At 44.0% G+C, this 19341-nt stretch overlaps 1 protein-coding gene across 3 annotated transcripts in view; it reads left to right on the forward strand.

The window, feature by feature from the left end:
• FARP1 (FERM, ARH/RhoGEF and pleckstrin domain protein 1) overlaps window positions 1-19341 on the forward strand; it is a 306924-nt gene that overhangs the window by 252988 nt on the left and 34595 nt on the right. For all 3 annotated transcript variants that reach the window (XM_070800413.1, XM_070800410.1, XM_070800414.1), the window contains 3 exons: window positions 13585-13772; window positions 15012-15101; window positions 16141-16274. In XM_070800413.1, coding sequence (XP_070656514.1) covers window positions 13585-13772; window positions 15012-15101; window positions 16141-16274 — 412 coding nt within the window. The remainder of the gene's footprint in view (window positions 1-13584; window positions 13773-15011; window positions 15102-16140; window positions 16275-19341) is intronic.

Here is a 19341-nt window from a genome sequence, read left to right on the forward strand (position 1 = left end):
TCTCCCAGCAGCAGGAGTTCAAGTCCAAGTCTGAGCTGGGACAGGACCGGGTCTCAAGGCTATGTTTCTGAAAACACACATGACCACAGAGAGAGAGGTGTGGGAGGAGCGAGTTTCCCAAGCCAGGAGCCCCATTATGAAAACGGTTCCCCCAGCTCACAAAGGCCATACTTAAAGAATCTGAGATATAACAAGTCAGAGACAGATCCACTCATTCTTAGCCAGGTAGCCTCAACCTCGGAGGCAATGGATATGCCTGATGGCCTTGGAAAGGGAGGCCTGGCTGGTTCAGGAGGTAGAATGCTAGCTAATGGTACACCTCTCATGGGTCCAGCCTCAAGGATGGCGCGGTCAGTGGGTACCACTGGCAAGGCACCTCTGCAAATGACCGAGGGCTCCACCAGCAGTGGAAGTGAATCCAGCGATTCAGATTCTGAAATGGTGAACCCTCTGAGCCAGCCCCTGGTGTTTGGCAACCCAGCCGTGCTGAGCTCCCCCTCCAGGGTGAGGACAAAGAAGTCCTTGGGTGGCCTGCCTCTGAACCAGGAGAGAGAGGAGGATGAATGAGGAGACAAGAGGACCAGTCCCCAAAGGTTGGAAACCTGGAGTCCAGGGTTTCCCTGGGGAGGATGAGTCCTAGCGGCTTGTTAATTTGTAATTGACATTTGTCACAGGGAGTTTTGGGCAGACGGGTTTGGATAGGCCATGCCTGACTTCTCAAATCTTTCAGACTAACAACTAAACGTATCATGACAAGTTTCTCTGATTATACCAAGAGCTTGTTTCTCTTTCTGGTTGAAGGTGAGGAAGAAATACTATTATGAATCTGATCCTGTGTTTAGTGTGTCTTATTTACATGGAAATTTTCTACGTATGTTCAATCATGTACACAGATCATTCTCCCATTTGGTTGAGTGTTGGGACTAAAGTGTCACTGAGGTCCCAGGAAGGGTGCAGGCTTTACTTTGAACCCCTTCTTTAAAAGAAGGACTGCTTTGCTATGCCTCATAAAGTGAGGAATTGACAAAATTCAAGGCCCAGTGTAAGTTGGTTGCTTGCTGAGGTGAAGCGTGATTGAAATCTTAGTGAAGACTAATCAATATTTAAATCAGAAGCTTGTGGAATTCTTTCTCTCCTTTGCAGACTTCCGATGAAATGATATAAATCCTCATGAACTATAATTGGCGTGGGATTGCTGGTTTGGTTTGGGCAAATGTTAGTGATGCTTGAAGAAGCTGTAACTGGCTGTCAGAACCTCTTGGTGAAGCACAGAGATGCTTTGGAGTGATGACACAGGAGAAAGTAAGATCTCGAAGGGTGCATGCTATCGTCACCAAGAAGTTAGCAAACTCGGTGTCTGCCTTTGAATAGTGCACTCGGCTGAGAAGGACTGTTTCCCAGTCTCATGGCCTTTGGTTGATTTTTATGCATATTCTTAACATTCACACTCTCAGGAACAGTGTCTTCTCCCCGGATCAGTGACTTTGGGCTGTTTCTCTGTGCAGGAAAAAAAAGAAAGCGGAAGTATTGAGAGGTTTGGTTTCTTTTTAAATCGTCCCGCCTGTACCAGTGCCTTCCACCGAGTATTCTGCATTTCAGATGGAAGGTGGTTTGAACTTGCATTGCTTCTCAGCCTTAGCGGCACTTTGGAATCACCTGAGACATTTTTAAAATGGTTGCTGCCTGAGCCCTGACCTTAGAAATTGAGATATAATGGGTCTGGAGTGCCTCTTGGGCTCCCCAGATGGCTCTGCTAGGCAGCCAGGGTCATCTCTCGGCCAGATGCTATTGCCTTCTAGAACCTAGTGGAATGTGATGAGAGGGTTAGCTGAAATGTTGGCTTGCTTGCCGAATAAGAAAAGCATTACAAATGAAATGTTTTTGGGTATTTTGGTACTTTGCCTGCTCTTTGGTACTTTTCAGTCTTTGGTACTTTTTAAAAAAAAAAAAAAAAAGATAAATTGTAGAACAAAAATTATAGATCCTAAGTAACTACAAAACTGTTGGAAAGAGTTGTAACAGTGATCCATCCCTGGGGTGCCACCTTGCCAGTGGCCTTATAAAAACTCATCATGTGGCTTTGTCATGAGGAAAAGCTAACTAAGCGTGTTTAGGAAACTGAGTAGAATTTGGCAGCAGCGTTGAACAAGCAAAAATATTGACAGACCCTGTGGTTCACATGTGACTGTCCACATGAATGTCAAGACATTGGTTTTAAAGATTCTGAAAACTTAATCCATTTTTATACACACTTTGGCTTCATCTTCCTAGTCATTTGATTCAGTGCATGATTGATGAATCAAATTGATTACTGGAAAGCTTGAAAGATGTTCATTGAAGTAGTCTCTTCATGTCTTGCTTTAGATTTACATATTTAACAGAGTCGCAGAATTTTAAAACCAGAAGGGACCTTAGAGGTCACCTAAGTTAAACCTTCATTTATTGTTAAGAAACCTTGTTCTGATGAAGGTAAGAGACTTCATGTTGTCCTACAGCTATTGCATGACAAAGCTAAAACCAGAGCCTTGGCCTCTAGACTTCAGTGTGTTACTCTTTGTGGTATCTTAATGTACTAGGAACTTTTGGATTCAATATTTTATTTTTTGACATTCTTGTGTGGATTAATAATTAAAATCATGAAGACTAGGAATCAGGTAGCCTTAGGTTGTTGAGTCCATACTAGGTAAGATGAACTTCTGCTTTTTATTTTGTGGGGTTTTTGCAGTTTATATCCCAATTTTGCTTTTCCTGTTTTGAACTTAGAAAAAGATGTCAACTTGCTATATAAAAAGTAGTCAAATGTGAGTTAAACAGAGTCACATTTGGAATCTGTGGTTTATTTGTGAAGGTGGTTTGCCCAAATGAGTTTTGTTTTTACCTCTAATCATATAGCAGTCTGATCATGAAATATGGAGGAGCAAAAGGTTTGAACTTACCCGGCTTAGAATGTGAATCATCAGATGTAAATCCCAGAGCAAAACATATCCCACTGATTATCTTGTTGTGCTTTGGCCTAGAAGAAGTAGGCTTTTATCTAAAGTGTTTTCAAAAGCAACTGATCAACAGTGGTGTACGCAGTTCTGTGTTGACAAGATTTCCCACTTTTAGGGTCACTGGGAGAGTTTTTCTCAGGTTGGTTTTGTACCAGCCAAACAACCCAGTTTCTGCTTCTCCGCCAGTCTTTGTGAGAGTGGAAATTTTGCTGTGGTTCATGGTGCTTAGAGGAAAAGAGGGGCACAGGTGTGGGGTATAGTTTGTTCAAAAGTCACATGTTCTGAAGTGCTCAGAATATTAACTTGTTCCTCTGGGAGAGCTTGCCTGCACTGCGGGGGGAGTCAGCCTAAGCGTTCTGTGAGCCGGGCGGTAGAGCCAGTTCACTGAGGTGAGGTTGTCCGGGAAAGCCAACAGCCTCCACCCTCCCACCTTCCATGCTCCCTGCCTGTAGTGAGACTGGTCCCCAAGCCCTTCCCTGGCCTTTGCAATCTCCCTGTGTGGTCTGTGAAGGGCAGGCACATCCATGAAGTTGAACTGAGTGCAGGGAGGTCAGAGATGGGCCTGAGTATAAACAGAATGGGCAGCAGAGATGACAAACAGTGAATTCTTTCAAATTTCCAAAGGGTTTCCCAAGACCTGTCCACCAGTTTTTCTAAGGCAGTAGCTAGTGGAGGGGGTTGCCTGCACCAGCAAGGAAGCCAGGTCTTCAAGTTGTGGCTGCTGTATGCAATGATGTCTTCTTAAGGCCTTGGATGGAAAACAAGCCAGATATAGAAGCAGGAATGTTCAAGCCACTCAGGGCTACTCCAATGGCCTCCCTGCATTAATATCTTTTGCTCGGTAATATTTCAAAATATGTAAATTATAGACCCTTTTGCAGTAGATACTTTGTTGTTGCTCATTCAGGGCAAGATAAAAATGCAAGAAATGCTCTTAGCATAAAGAAATGCACTTAATGAGTTCCAGAACTCAACTACCGGTTGCCCCGGCTCCTTTACCAGTCATCTGTATGCCATTGACGACATTTTATTAGACAGGCATTTAATTAAAGAACGTCTGTTGGCCAGATTCTTCCCTGCGTGTGTGACTCATTTGGAAACTTCTCACGGATTTATCTCACCAAGTTGTGCTGCTGTGGCCTGCACTTACAATGTGAGTAATTCCCACTTGAGTCTTCAGAACCGCTTTGAAGATTCAAACCAAGCAATGTGATTTTTTTTTTTTTTTTTTTGTAAAACCAAAATATAACATGAGCCTCTTGAAATTTCCACCAAGTATACGAAACCCAGCCTGTCCACAGTTGAATCAGAAAGCCCACTTGCATCTTAGCTCTCAAATCAGTTTGACTGTGTTGTCAAGCAGTTTCTAAAAGAAGAGACAATTAAAATATTAAGATGCCATTTTTAATTTTGTTAAAACTGGTGAACATGCATATCAGCTTCCCTTTTTCCTGTCTTTAACCGGTGTGCCTATGTTTTTAGTCAACTTTTTCCACTTAAAATGCTATTCCTACTTCAGCACAGTATGTTGCTGTTGTTCAGTCGCTCAGTTGTGTCCGACTCTTTGTGACCCCATGGACTGCAGCACGCCGGGCTTCCCTGTCCTTCATTATCTCCCTCGGTTTGCTCACACTCATGTCCATTGAGTTGGTGGTACCATCCAACCATCTCATCCTCTGTCACTGCCTTCCCGTCTTGCTCTCAACCTTTCCCAGCATCAGGGTCTTTTCCATTGAGTTGGCTCTTCACATCAGGAGGCCAAGCTATTGGAGCTTCAGCATCAGCCCTTCCAATGAATATTCATGGATTTGGTGCAATTGAAGGCGTTAGTGAGTAACTGGACTACAGGTAGGCCCAGCCTTAAATTAAGAAACTTGGGGTCCTCCTCCTTATTAGGTTTGAGTTTATTTGCTTCTGTTTCGATCACTCTTCTTTGTCTGAGTCCTTATTTTTATTAACCAGAATTTAAAGAGCTCTCTGAGTTGCTTCCCCAAGAAAGGCTCTTTTGTTCTCCATCTTCTCCTTTGTACTGTATAAACATCCATCCTTTGAAGAGCTTAATGACTGTAAGGCTGGCTTTCCTCTAGTTTCCCGGGGATGAAGCTCCAGTTGACTTTAGAAGAACAACATGGATTTGAATAATGCAGGTCCATTTACACTTGGATATTTTTTCCGTAGTAAATAATACTGCACTACCCAATCCAAAGTTGGTTGAATCCGCAGATGCGAAAGTGTACATATATAACACAGAGGGCCAATTCCAAGTTACATGTGAATTTTCTACTGTTCAGAGGGTCTGCACCCCTGGCCCCTGCAGCATTGTTCAAGGGTCAACTCTCTTGCTGCAGATTTTACAAATCAAACTGCAGAAGAATCTTTCAGCACAACCTCTGCAGTAGAGTACGTTTCTTTTAACCTGGAAGAGGTGGACATTTTGAACTAAACCATTGCCAATAGCTCTCAGATGAGTTTTGCAGTCAGCCGTGTTAGCCAAGCTCACAAGAATGTATGGAAGGAAAGGTGCTAGAGGATGAGCTTCTGCAAGAAAGAAGCGACTCAAGAACTGGACTCTGGTGACGTGTAAAGAGTTCACAGGTGCCGTGTTTTCCTTGTGAGTCTAGTTCCGTCTGTCTCTGTTTAGTTCAGTGAAATGTAACGCAGGGAAATCGTTACACTGTGTATACCTCTCGCACCGGTTGCTGGTTTTTAAATTGAAGCCATGACTTTTGGATCAAAATAAGCATGCCACTTAATGTGGCAGCCTTTTTAAAAATAAAGAAATCATCATCATCATGAAAAGCAAAAATACCCATGATTTGGCCTAGTATCTTAGACATCAAAGATCAAAAGTGGCCTGATTTCCACCTGTTTGGACACATACTTGGAAAAGGACTATTACTGTTTCCTGGGAAACTTAGGGATTTTGAGTATTTCCTCTATGCATGGAAGTTGCAAATGCTGATTTATATGTCATAGATGTATCTGAGAGGAGGTGAGTTGAATCTTGTGGAAACAAAAAAAAGGTCTTGCTTCATAAAATTCACACACATCACTCCAGTAAACATAGACGAACCCTCCAACATGGGGAACTTTTTTTTTTTCTTTTCCCATGAAAGCAGTTAAAACCCTGGCGGAACCTGGGGTAGAATGAGAAAATCTTCTTTTCCTAAAAGCTTTAAAAATCAAAGAGACCCTGATTTGTTCAGGATCGTTTCCGTATGGACGGACTAAACAATGCAGACATCACAGCTTAGCCTGAAAACAGCCTTTGGCAACCTTCTTGGCCTCTGGTGTTTAGTTATAACCTCTGGTAGAAGACAGCTCCTTGGCATCTTGGTGTGGGTGCTAGCTCAGATTACCCTGATACATCTTGGGGTGGTTTTACATTTGAAAGTAGGGAGGATTAAAATCTCATAGCAGTTGACATGGATTATCCGATCTAAGGGTATACTCGAGAGCCGGTGTGGAAGGTTAGCTAGCTCCTAGGCAGATACTGTTGATGTAAACATGGAAATGGTCCTAGGAATTGCGTGAGCTTGCTGCTAGGGACCAAGTGCAAAGACTTCAGGCTATTGAAGAGTAGTAGTTAGAAATCACTGCCGAGTGCAACGTAAACCAAATAGTAAGGAGAGAGGATCAGTGTGTGTGTGTGTGTGTGTGTGTGTGTGGTTGTGTGTGTGTGTGTGTGGTTGTGTGTGTGGTTGTGTGTGTGTGTGGTAGAAAAGCATTGAAAGAGGTGGAGGTGTTAGTTTGAGAGTTTGGAAGCAATGCTTTTCCTTTATTATAAACTGGGGTTTTTGACGGCCTCTCAAATAGGAAATAATAGAGGGATCATTTTGGAACCTGTGATGGGCCTGTAATTTTCACAGATGACCTTTCTGGCTCATGAAACTAGGCCAGCAATTGCTTTTTCCTGGGCCTGGAAGTTCCTTTGTAAGAAAGCAAGCATTTGTCACTCTGCCCACAGTGGTTTATAGAAAGACCAAAGACAAGCCTTCCCTAGTTGAGGACACACCCCCGCTGCCATCTACACTCGCACCTGAATGGCCAGTGGATTCAGTCCCTTGCCCTCACCTCCTTTCTGCCTGGAAAGTTGCCATGAAAACCTAACTAACCCCATCTCACAAGCTTGGCCTTTATTATTAACCCAATTCCCTTCTGTTCTTTCTGTGTGCATATGTAATTTATTAAAAATTGCTAATACACTAAATTAATTTTACAATAGACAAGGCTGGGGACTTCATTCTCATTTTTGTCATTTGTTTAATCGAGTTGAGAAGACATTTTTCTGTCGTGCCATGGTATGCCCTGGATGGTCAGCATGTACCTACCTAAAAGAAAGCTTTATTTTTTTTCCCCAATGTTCTGTCTTTATCCTCGGAGCACGGTGTACCTTCTGTTCCCTGCATTGTTGGAGCACTGTCTGACGTCTTTTTTTTTTTTTTAACATGACTGAATACCAATTTGTACTTGGAATACCTGTTTCTTCTAGAATACAGTGATCCTGCTCACTAAACATCAAGCTTTACCATGGAGACATCCTGAGCGGTCTTGCTCGGTGGTACCGTATTTCACTAAAGGTGGGGAAATCGAAGATGAACAGGACGGACTTCGTTTTCCTGACTTCGTCTTCTCCAGGCCTGCCTTTCATACTGTGTGGGGTGGCCTTTGGAAGTGAGCAGGATCTCTGTAGTGCGGGGGCATGGCAGGGCTCATGGAAACAGAGAGCATCTGTGAAGGAGCTTACATAGGGGAGCTCAGACAGCTAGCCAAAAGATTGGCTTCCTATTGTTCAGTGGGAGCATCTATTCCAATAGGCTTCCCAGGTGGCGCTAGTGGTAAAGAATCCACCTGCAGTGCAGGAGACTCGAGGCGTGGGTTTGATCCCTGGGTCTGGAAGATCCCTTGGAGGAGGAAACGGCAACCACTCCAGTATTCTTGCCTGGAAAAGAGTCTCATGGACAGAGGAGCCTGGTGGACTACAATCCATGGGGTCACAAAGAGTCGAACACGACTGAGCAGCTAAGCACACATGCACATCTCTATTCCAAAGGGACTGGCAAACTTTATATAGCTTATAAGAGTTTAGCTGTGTGTTTTGTTAGGGAATCGGGTAGGTAGAAATGTAGAGAAAACTTTGTGATTCCGCCCTAGTTGGCGTCTTGTGGCCAATGAGCTGTTCTGAGTAATGGTTTGCTATCTACCCAGAATGTAGGCTCTCACAGATACTGTCTGATTCCATCTTCTCGCCATGGCTGAGCACAGTATCTCACTAAAGCATGGGTTTACTCCACTGGGATGGTAGCTGGTTTCTCCAGTAACAGTGAACTCGGTGATTCTTTAAGCAGAGAAGGCCAAACTCATGTCATGGTGTATGCACGGGATTAATAGCTCTTGTCAATCTCACCCAAAAGAGGGTTGTACTTGACCTAACAGGTATCTTGCTGTAAAAACTGTAAATTGTAACTGTTCTTTGCTACTGATGGCTGAAGCTTTGTTCTAAGTACCAGATGGTGTTTTTCACTGGTTCAAAGCACCGTGTACCCCAGCCCAGCCACTGTGACCCCTGCCACCGCCATATTCTCCCATTAGCAGCATTTCTCTCTATTTTTCTGCAACTTGTACCACTGTTGCTTCTCTGAATTGCTTCATGATGAACAGTAACGCTGATGTTTGGCTGCTTGTAAAACTTGTCTTCAAGGAACTTGGTCTAAGAAGCACATACATTTCCCACAACAACCTAAGCTGTCAAGAAGAAGGCAACCCTGCTATGATTGGTAATCCTGTAATCTGGTTTTCTTATGGAATCTTGTAATTTCAATGAAATACTGTCAGCCCTTTTTCCCCCTCACATATTCCATTGGGGTGGGATCCAGCTTCGTTATCAGACTAGAATGAATCATGCTTGTTCTGGAAACTGCCATGAATCAATACAATACTGACCTTTTTTTTTTTTTTTTTTTTTTGATAACTGGCTTTCAAATGCAGCCATCTCCAAAGAAACTTTGTCTTCTCTTTTAGAGGGAGACTCTGGATTTAGAAAGAGCCTTTTTAAAAATAAATGAAAACCTGCATCTGTAATGTATTTTCTACATGTGCCTTTGAAGCACGTCGTGGGTACATAGAGATACAATCTCCTATATCTTAGAACCAAATAACAGAAGACAAGTAATGTTGGAAGAATGACATTTAGAAGCTTGCCAAATGTGTAACTCTGGGGGAAATACTGAGGAACCTACATGGGTATTTTTTTAATCATTGTACTCTCTAAATTTTGGAAAGAGGATTTGAGAAAGCCATCGACGGTGTTGTTTTCATCAGGATTCTTGATCTCAGATATTTTTGTATTTCACACACCTGTGGATTACTGTTTTCAAGTTGTCAGGTTTTCTCATTCACTCCTTAACAGGAAAAATAACACTTACCTAATTAAAAGCGAGGATTCCCAATTTATTGGCTAATTTAAAACAGGGCAGGTACAACCAGGTGTTCGAAATGCCATTTTTTTATGACTCGAAAAACAGAAAATTCTCTTTTCCCAGGCTGTGTGAGTTGGCTCTTAAGCCTTTAATAGAGTCGGAGGAAGAGATGGCTATCTGGTGGCTTGTGCCTAGTCCCAGAAGGGGAAGGAGGGTGCGAGTCTGGCTTGTTGACCATAAACTGTGATCCTGCTGTTTAGGTGCCTCTGCCGCAGAGTTGGTGGAGAGACGCCCCAGTGTGGGTGAGGCTGCAAACCCAGCTCCCCGTGTGCAGCCAGAGAGAAGAATTACGAATGTATTTTACATTAAAGTGATAAGCCATTTTCCAGGCTGGATGATACACTGGAATCCATAAATACTGCAGTGCTAATTTGAAGTTCCATAATTGTCCGTGCCATGAGAATGTGTACATGTAAAAGGGTTTTCAAAAGCAATTACCAGAAATGCCTCCCTCGAGAGTAACATTGGTGAAGGTGTGTTTAGTCCTTGAGAGTGACATAAATTCATCCCGCTGGATACAGCTGAAGGGTAAGGGAGGGGTGTCAGGAAGTTATCTGGTACAGGTAAGGGACCTGAAGGTTATAAACCAGAAATGTAACTGAATACTAAAAACATGTAGGGTGATTTCTAAAAATAGGGGAAAATTTTTTTTTTTTTAAAGAATCAAAAGCTTCCAGATTTTCAAGGTATAACTGATCTTTTTCTAATCTCTTCATACTCCTTTCTACCCATTGCCTTAATAACCAGGTGCTTTTCTCAGATGACACCCCCTCCAGTTATTTACCTAGAGCCCCTTGCTGAAAGAAGTTCCTTTGTGTCAGTGAAGGAGATGTATAACCTTGTGTCAAAGAGGAAAATGATACAATCCCCGGGCATTAATATGTTCAGGGGTACCAGTGCCTGCCAGTCGCCATTTCTCCTCAGCGTGCAGGGCTGCGCCTTCAAGGCAGATGACAGGCTGTGTGATGAGAGCAGGCTTTATGAAGCTGCAGAAATCTGGCAAACTCATTTTATCTAACACCGCCATGTTTGCTTGCCCCCCCCCCTTTTTTTTTTTTAGAATGGACTACTTCAGTGAAAATTGGTTACATGTAGCTCTGATAACCGTGACCTCAGACATTGACGTTTGGGTCACAGGTCCTCACTGTGGACCAAGGGCAGGCCCCTTGTGGACATCAGTTTGTACAGACCCTTGGCACACACTGGCTCATAGTCGAAAGAGAATTTTAATTACTCATCAAGCTGCCAAATTCTACTAATGACTCCCGTCCGCATATTCCACTGGCTGCTGAATGGTAAATGAGCCTACCTGCTTATGTTTGCAACCCTGTCATCCTTGAATTTGCAAAGCCTTGAGGAGTTTCTCTTGCAAGGGGAGGAAAGAGGCTATTCTTCACGGATGTGGCTCAGATTGGTAAAATCCAGCTTCAGAGTTTTGGATCCTTCCCCTCGTTAGCATTGCGGATAGATTTCTAGAACAGGCTGCTTGGTATTTATTGATTTCTTGGTCTTAGTGTCATCGCCTTGGCTTTCTTGGGCCCCATGATCAGACACAAAGCCAGCTGAAGTAACCTCTCTGGAAATGGACTTTGTCTACTGTAATTTGGTCCTCCTCCAGAGTTGTGTATTGCACGTGTAATGTTGGTGACACACGCATCTTTAGGCCACATGATAAGTGAAAATGTAGCTGAACCCAGAACTCTAGGACTCTAGAACTCCCCGACTCTACCTAGGAACCCAGTTACCATCAGGCTCACTCTCAGTGAGTGCCCCACTTTCTGATTCCTGTCTCCAGTGTGGTCCAGTGGGGAGCCTTCTAGATAGCTATCTTCTCTGCCACGTGTCCTGCCTTCGTGGCAGCGTGGCACCTCTCCAAGAGCCCTCATCTGTTAGATCGTCCTTCCTGCCCACTGGGTCTACCAAACCGAAGCGTCCCCGGGGGAATTCACAAGGGCGGCAACAACAGCTTTCGACCTTGGAGGGTGGATGTGGTTGCACTCGAGTGTGTTCACCCTCATTCTCTCCCTCGCGATGTGGCAGCTGGTTTTTGATCTGCTGCTGGATGTGGTCCAAGGCTTCCTTGGTACTGTCTCCCCACCCACACTCCTCGTCCACGCTAGCCTTCTAACTGCTTTTTGTTCTTGGCTCCAACTCTTTGAATGACGAGGCAAGTGCTTTTTCTGTCCGCGTCACTGCAGATTCAAGGCCCAGCACGGTCTCACTTAAACTGCCTCACCTGGTCTCACACTGTGAGAACTGAAGGTAAGCCCCCACATTGTGCCAGATGTGAACAAATAAAAAGTGACTCTCCAGCAGCGACTCACAAATGCATGAAATGTTTCGATCTCCAGACAGACTGCCAGAATTTCTCTTTTTCTAATTCCTCTTTGTAGTGATATCCTTTTTCTTTTTGTGATTCTTTTTTTTTTCTTAAGAGAATAGCATAGTACCTTGAATCAATTACAGTTATGATTGTTGTCACTATTTCTATTTGACAAGTTCAAATTCTCTCAAAATTATTGTACTCAGTTGTGCACTGGTGTCAATAAAATTGACATTTGTGAAGCAATTTCTGGCCTTTTTCTCCGGGTTTTCCTGGGTCTGGTGGTGTGAGAGGGGCGACTGGGTCTTTGTCTAACATCAGGACTTTGTTATAATGATGTTTATGAAAATGCAAGGCATTGAAATGGAGGGTTTGTTTTTTTTTTTTTAATGCAAACTTCTGGAATCTAACTTTTCCTGACATTTTCTGATCTTGTTCTTCAAGGATGATTGTACTGACCAATAGTCAGTGGGCAGGATGTCTGCTTTCTGTTTTTGTGGGCGTGGTGGCTTTTCTCCCCATGCATAGGTGACACAGCTAGCTGGGCGACCTGAGACTGGGTGGGCCTGGTGGGGGTTTCTGCATGATTCATTCATACTGGGGTCACGTTCACGACCCAACTCCAGCAGCTCCATTCGAGGCGGACCTATCTTGTAATGTCCAAGCAAATATGAATGAATCCAAAGAGACAGGATAGAGGTGAAAAAACTGGGGAATTCCCAGAAAACTGCCCTTCACCTCTCTCCCCGAGCTTCTTGATACTGGGCTGAGTAGCCACAACCATGAAACTGGATATTGGAAAATAGAGAAAGCATTCACGTAGTTTTTCTCTATGATGGTAACTGACAGGGCTGCAGGCTACTTAAACTGTGTTCATCCTAATCCTAGTTTCTGCATGAGAATTATAGATCTGTTAGGCCGAAACATTTGAGCTTAGAAGTAGATTTTGAAACATCCCACTTAGTTTCAATAGGTTAAGGTATTGGTACTTGCAAAATTCTGTTGGCAAAGAGTTTTCATGTGCATGTCATCTCATCTGGTTGACTCATAATGGGTAATTATACATTTTACCCAGTTATACAATTTACATATATCCGGTATCGTTTTCAGAGGAATAACTACCTGTCGTTTTTTGACTCAAAAGGGGGACTTGTGACAATGTGATAACCTCCAGCTTTGCATTTTTAAGTGATCACCTTTGCTATAATTGTGATACTAGTGTTTCTGTCCCAAACAGTGAGAGAGACATGGAGTGCCATCACCAGGTACAACCAGCTTGCTTCTGTTCTTCGTAGAATGGGGAGGTAGCTGCTTTCCCTTTCTTTAGCTGTGACCATTGTTCCAAGACGTAGTCTGTCCTGGGTGTCCCAAGTCCTTTAGTCTTCTATTAGAATAGCACTATTTTCTAGTCATTTTCCACATCTCTTTGTGATATAGACCCTGTGTCTTTCTCAAGTAATTCTTAAGACATTAAGGAAGTAGTTAGGAGATGAAGATGCTATTTGCAGATACACAATGCTTTTAAAACTATTGTAATTATGCTCTACGCAGAGTTCTCCAGCTTAGCATTAATGATGTAACTGTGGTTCCACTGAATGGTGTCTTAAGGATGAAGGCTGCTGAAACTTAGGGAAAAAAACTAGAAAGTCATGGAGGGCATTTTAAGCGTGCCATATAGTAATATAGTAGTCTAAGCTTCTAAAGGTTTGAAAAGGTGAAAATTGTAAGTGGAGACTGGGTCCCAGAAGAAATTACTTTTTTTTTTTTTAATACTTCTCATCCCAAACAGGCTCCCTGACTGGCAGCCCTCACCTTTCAGAGCTGTCCATCAACTCGCAGGGAGGAACGGCGCCCACCAACGCCATCCTGTCGCCCAACCTGAGCCCTGACACCAAGCAGGCCTCCCCCTTGGTCAGCCCCCTGCTGAATGACCAGGCAGGCCCCCGGGCTGAGGACGAGGACGATGGCCGGAGAAAGGTATGAGGACTGGCAGGCTCTCACCTGTTGATTTTTTGTTTTTTTTTTTAATTCCAATAATTTGCTCAGTGGTAAAGAATCCACCTGCTAATGCAAAGGACACGAGTTTGATCCCTGATTTGGGAAGATCCCCTGGAGAAGGAAATAGCAACCCCCCGTAGTACACTTAGCCTGGGAAATCCCATGGACAGAGGAGCCCGACAGACTATAGTCCATGGAGTCGCAGAGTCGGACACGACTTCATGACAGAACAACAGCGATAAAATAGAATCATGCAGTGTCTGTGCCTTTGTGATTGGCTTATTTCCTTGAGCAGAACATCGAGGTTTATGCATGTTGTAGCCTGCATCAGAATTTCCTTCTTTTTTAAGGCTGGCTGGTCTTCCGTGGTCTGGAGGGTACCACAGTTTGTGTATCCATCCACCCCCTGATGGACAGTTGAGTTGTTTCCTCCATTTGGCTGTTTTGCCTAATGTTCTGGGAACACTGATGCACAAGTATCTGGTCTCATCTCTGCTTCATGTGTATCCCCAGAGGTGGAATGGGGTGGACTCCTGTGGGAAGTATCTGGTCTCATCTCTGCTTCATGTGTATCCCCAGAGGTGGAATGGGGTGGACTCCTGTAGGAAGTAAGCGGGATGGGCAACAACAGGGGATTGGTTTCCTTTTCCTGACTGTTTAAAGAGAAGCAAAACCAATGGTAGACCTCGCTAAGGCAGTGCCACCCGCCCCCCTAACAGGGACTCTGCCTGCTGCCACCCTGGCCCTTTAGATCAGCCACTTTCATGTTCCCAGGAGCAACGTAACTTCTGCTTCCTAAAAACCAATACCACCAGCCCATGATGCCCAGGACAAAGGCTGCCCTGGTTCTTTTTCATTCATTTCTTGAAGGCTGCATCACTCTGATACTATCCTAATTAATTAGATTTTCAGGCGCCCAGTTTTGAATGAACAGTCTTCAGTGGTAACTGACACACTCACTCGAGTTCTTTCACTGCCGGTAGGATTTACTTGGAAGGAAACATTCCTAGACAATTTTCTCATCATAGAAACTCGTTCTTTATTCTAGTTCCTCTCGCACAAAAAGGAGAATAAGAGTTTATTTAGCCTTGATACCAACCAACCAAAGATCGTAAGTTAGCAATGCATCACTTTGGTTAGGACTTTCTTATAACTAGGACTGTTTTAGAAACTGAGGCTCAAATTATTGTGTCTTTTTTCTTTTTATGAATTTTGCAGAGATTCCCAACTGACAAAGCATACTTCATTGCTAAAGAAGTCTCCACCACTGAGAGGACATATCTGAAGGATCTTGAAGTCATCACTTCGGTATGCGTAGCATTTCCCCTAAAGCGTTAAATTACATAATTTATCTTGACTAAAACTCAGCTTTAGGAGACAAGCTGGATCTAATTAAATATCGGGTTCTCCGACTCCAGTTAAAAGGATTTTAGTCCTGAGTTGTACAAATTAGGCAATAATGGTATGTTTAATTTGGAATATGCCCTAAAAAGGTTTTATAATTGTGATTTTTTAAGTGCAAAGGAAGGAAGTTTCTAAAGTGGAGAAATTTAATGTTAAACGTTTCACTGAATGTACTGCCTGCACTGATGCAGAACTTTGTGTGTTTTGCCTCATATTTTTCTTGAGAGAGACCTCAGAGGTGAAAGGGAAACCTCGTTTTATCTCTGATAATAAATTGAGCCATGTCAGCAAAATCTGCCTCAAAGACTGCCTTTTATCATTTTAATCCGTCTTGTTCAGTCTTAGAAACAAATTCAAAGCATGGTGGCAGATGTCTTTATGACCCTGGATTCTGGAAAGGAGCTAGGCAACTGCAGGTCAATTGGAACGGTCTGGTGTCTGCCTCTAGAGCAGGCGCTCAGCAGTCCTCGTGGGGCCCAGCCCAGCCTTCGCTCGGTGAGATGAGTGGTGAGCGTGCTGGCAGAGGCATCACCTCTTTGGTTCAGCCACCTTTCTGCTCAGCGTCTCAACAAAGGAAGAGCGACAGAAGTTTCTTCAGGACTGAACTGAGGGCGTACGGGGGCATAAATCAGGGGTGACCCAGGAGTTGGCCATAATGGAAGTTTTGATTTGAGTAGCTGCTCACTTCAGAGATTTCTCCTGGCTTCAACAGTACTTGGTAACAAATTTCAGGAGGCGGTAATGCAGAGATGGTCCTTCTTACTCCATCTAATGAAAGGAAGGAAAACAGAAAAGCCTCAAAGCCCTTGATGCTCTTGAAATCCTACAGACGCGGCAGGAGAGCCCTTATGTCTCCAAGCGTGGTGGGCTGTACCTCCGAAGAGCTGCAGACCTTGGTTCTTCACCTCTATGCCTCTAAATGCACCCTCTTTTTTATTCCCAGTGGTTTCAGAGCACAGTGAGCAAAGAGGACTCCATGCCCGAAACCTTGAAAAGTCTCATATTCCCGAATTTTGAACCTTTGCACAAATTTCATACAAATTTTCTCAAGGAAATTGAGCAACGACTTGCCCTGTGGTGAGTACAATTCTGGCTGACCGTTCTGCCTCATCCCCACCACCCTCCTCTTTCTTTCTCTATTTCTCATTTTATTTTTATGTTGTTCCGATAATGAAATGAATCCCACAGAATACAGTCATGTCTTCTGGAAGGTTGATGAGAATTATAAAGAGTAGAGGCAGAAGAGGAACGTTTAGTGTGTTGGTAATATTTTACTGGTGCTTGCTTTATAGCCATTTAAGTATCATCCGTCTCACGCTGTTCTCAGTGTAATATTTCACAGTGTTTATAAAGAGTGCTTTGAAAAATAGACCCCGTAGGGACTTCCCTGGCAGTCTTTTAGTTAAGACTCCACACTTCTACTGCAGGGGGCAAGAGTCTGATCCTAGTTGGGGAACTAAGATCCCACCTGCTGTGTGGTATGGCCAAAAAAAAAAACAGAACCCCGTACCCCACACATGCATACATTTTTACCTTGATTCCCACTACTAAGAATTTATCTTAAGGTTGCTCTCTAATATGTGAAATGACAAATGGCAATGATATCCATGACAGAATTAAAAGATTGGAACTGACCTAAATACTCAGGAAGAGCAGGCTGGATAAAAATATTAAGTCTGTTTTATTAAGTACCATATAAAATATTAATCTCTGGATGCAAAACATCAGGAGAAATCGTCTGTACCGTGGAATGCAAAGTCCCTTGGCCCAAAATGGAAACTTCTGCAGAAAATTCTTACGGGTTTTTTTTTTTTTAAAGACATCTATAGACACATGAGGAATTGACTATCTAGTAAGCATGCGTCTGAAAAATGCCAGGAGATAATAGCAGAGGCTTTCTATCCACTGCATACTGTGTCCATCCTCACTACAGGTGAGAGTTTGGTTCAAGGTGTTCTCAGGGGTGTTTTAGTGACTGTAGCCGGAGACCTGGATGAGGTGGTCCCACCCTGGGGGATTCCAAGTAGGGCATCCGGGCACTGGTTAACAGGCTCACAGAGCTACTCCCTGTGCTGTGAAGCAAATGTGCTCAGATATCCAACTTTGTATGTTTCTTATACCTGGAGAGAATTCAGTGCACCTTTCTTTGCTGTGATAGAAGGAAGTGGGAGGCTTTACTCACGTGCCCCAGGCAGGAGAGCTCAGCTTGGACTGAGGAAGAACAGGTATAAAAATCAGCTCCACTGGAGATGACAAGAGACTGAAAGTGCCAGTTTAGACTCTTACTCTCGATTGGTGCTATGAATATAAAAGAAATACCACTTTTAGAAATTTTTTAAAAATGCTCTGTAGCATCTAACTCTATGTTCCCAAAAGTGACTGGGAAGCTTTCAGTTGTGTTCTGCCATGTTGCCTCCTCAAGTCATGCAGAGTTGAGTGATGCTTTGGTAGTGAAGCTGAAGACATTCTAGCTCTGGAGAAACCAATCCAGCAGTTCATTTTCTGGCCAGTGAGATGCGTGTTCATACAGACGTCCTGTAAGCTCAGAGCATCTTGAGATGTGTCATACGGCAGTTTGGTCCACATAGCAGTCGATTTAAATAAGGTTGGGGAGGTCACACACAGGAGCTGTCCTCAGTTGGCAGTGCCCTGGCAGCCCAGTGTGGCAGCTTCAGCTCACTCGCTGCCACTGGCAGAACAGTAGTTGCCTCGGTTCTTGTCCCCTCATGGGAAAGAATTCAGACAAGAGGCGTAGAGCAGTTTTCAGCAGCAAGACTTTTATTAAGCAAAGTGAAAGTATGCTCCTGAGAAAACAAGAGTGTGAGCTGTCTGGAAACCAGAGCAGTCCCACAGTGGGGGTGTGTGTGTGTGCTCAGTCATGTCTGACTCTTGGCGATCCCAAGGACTGTGGCCCTCCAGGCTCCTCTGTCCATGGGAATTCCTAGAAAAGAATGCTGGAGTGGGTTGCCATGCCCTCCTCCAGGGATCTTCCCCACCTAGGGATGGACCCCACGTCTTCTGCCCTGGCAGGCAGATTCTTTACCACTGCACCTCCTGAGAAGCCTACGATGGGGGTAGGGTTGGGTTTTTAGCTTAGTGGTCCCTCCCTGTGTCCTGCGTCCTTTGACTGACAAGTTGTTGACAGCTTTGGGTTATATAACTTGCCCCTGAGTGTGCAGGCGCCAACCCATAGGCACCCAAGCAAAATCTGGGGTTGGGGAGGGGAGGGAGCAAAAACTGTAATGCTCATTTATTTTAATGACAGTGTCATGAACCCTGGGTTGCTGAGTCACTTCTGAGGTCTTGGTGTGCCTGCAGCAACCTGTTCTGGCGCTTTTATCTCGCTTGGCCCTGACTGGGCTGGAAACTTGAAGGGTGGTCCTTGACCACAAGAGGGGAGGATCTGTGGGCATGTCCTGATTCCCAGTGTCCAGAGTGAGGAGGGAAGGATGACCCCGTCCGGATGGAGGGGCAGGGATCTTCTCACTTGTAACTACTGACACTTCTCAGTACTGACACTGCCACCAGAGAACTTTGCCGAGCTGTACGAAACACATTTCATTTTAGAAGGACTGCCACGCTCTTGGGTTTATCCATGATCATACATCTTTAGCCTTTATCTGTGAAAGAGTGTCCAGCAGCTTTAAAAAGCACCTGCTATCATTTATTTCCCCAGAGAATTTTCAGTAGTGTGTCTTTCAAAGGTCTATAATTTTATTCATGTTTTCCGTGAGGATGCCAGAAGCGTGTTAAAGACTCAAGGCTAGAGAGAGAGCACACACAGTCAACATGCAGCTCCATCAACTTGACCTTCAGCATCTTTTCAACAATGGACCCGCAGCATACTGATGACGTTTATCGGGAGTCAGTGTCCAAGTGTGCCGTTCAGTTCAGCTAATCAGTTCCTTGAGTGCATGATGAAAATGACCTGGCTCGGCAGGAATTCATGGCAGAAGGCTGAGTGTGAATGAGTTAAATGTGAGCCAACAGAATGAGAGAGAGAGAGAGAGAGAGAGAGATCAATGTCGGTTCTATCTGTGGCTCTCAACATCAGCTGCTCATTAAAATCACCTGGAACATTTAAGGAAAAAAAGTATCTTGATAACCAGGCGCAGAACACCAGACAGCCGTATCAGAATCCCTG

The sequence above is a fragment of the Bos indicus genome, chromosome 12, assembly GCF_029378745.1.
Source record: "Bos indicus isolate NIAB-ARS_2022 breed Sahiwal x Tharparkar chromosome 12, NIAB-ARS_B.indTharparkar_mat_pri_1.0, whole genome shotgun sequence".
In the NCBI taxonomy this organism is placed as follows: domain Eukaryota; kingdom Metazoa; phylum Chordata; class Mammalia; order Artiodactyla; family Bovidae; genus Bos; species Bos indicus.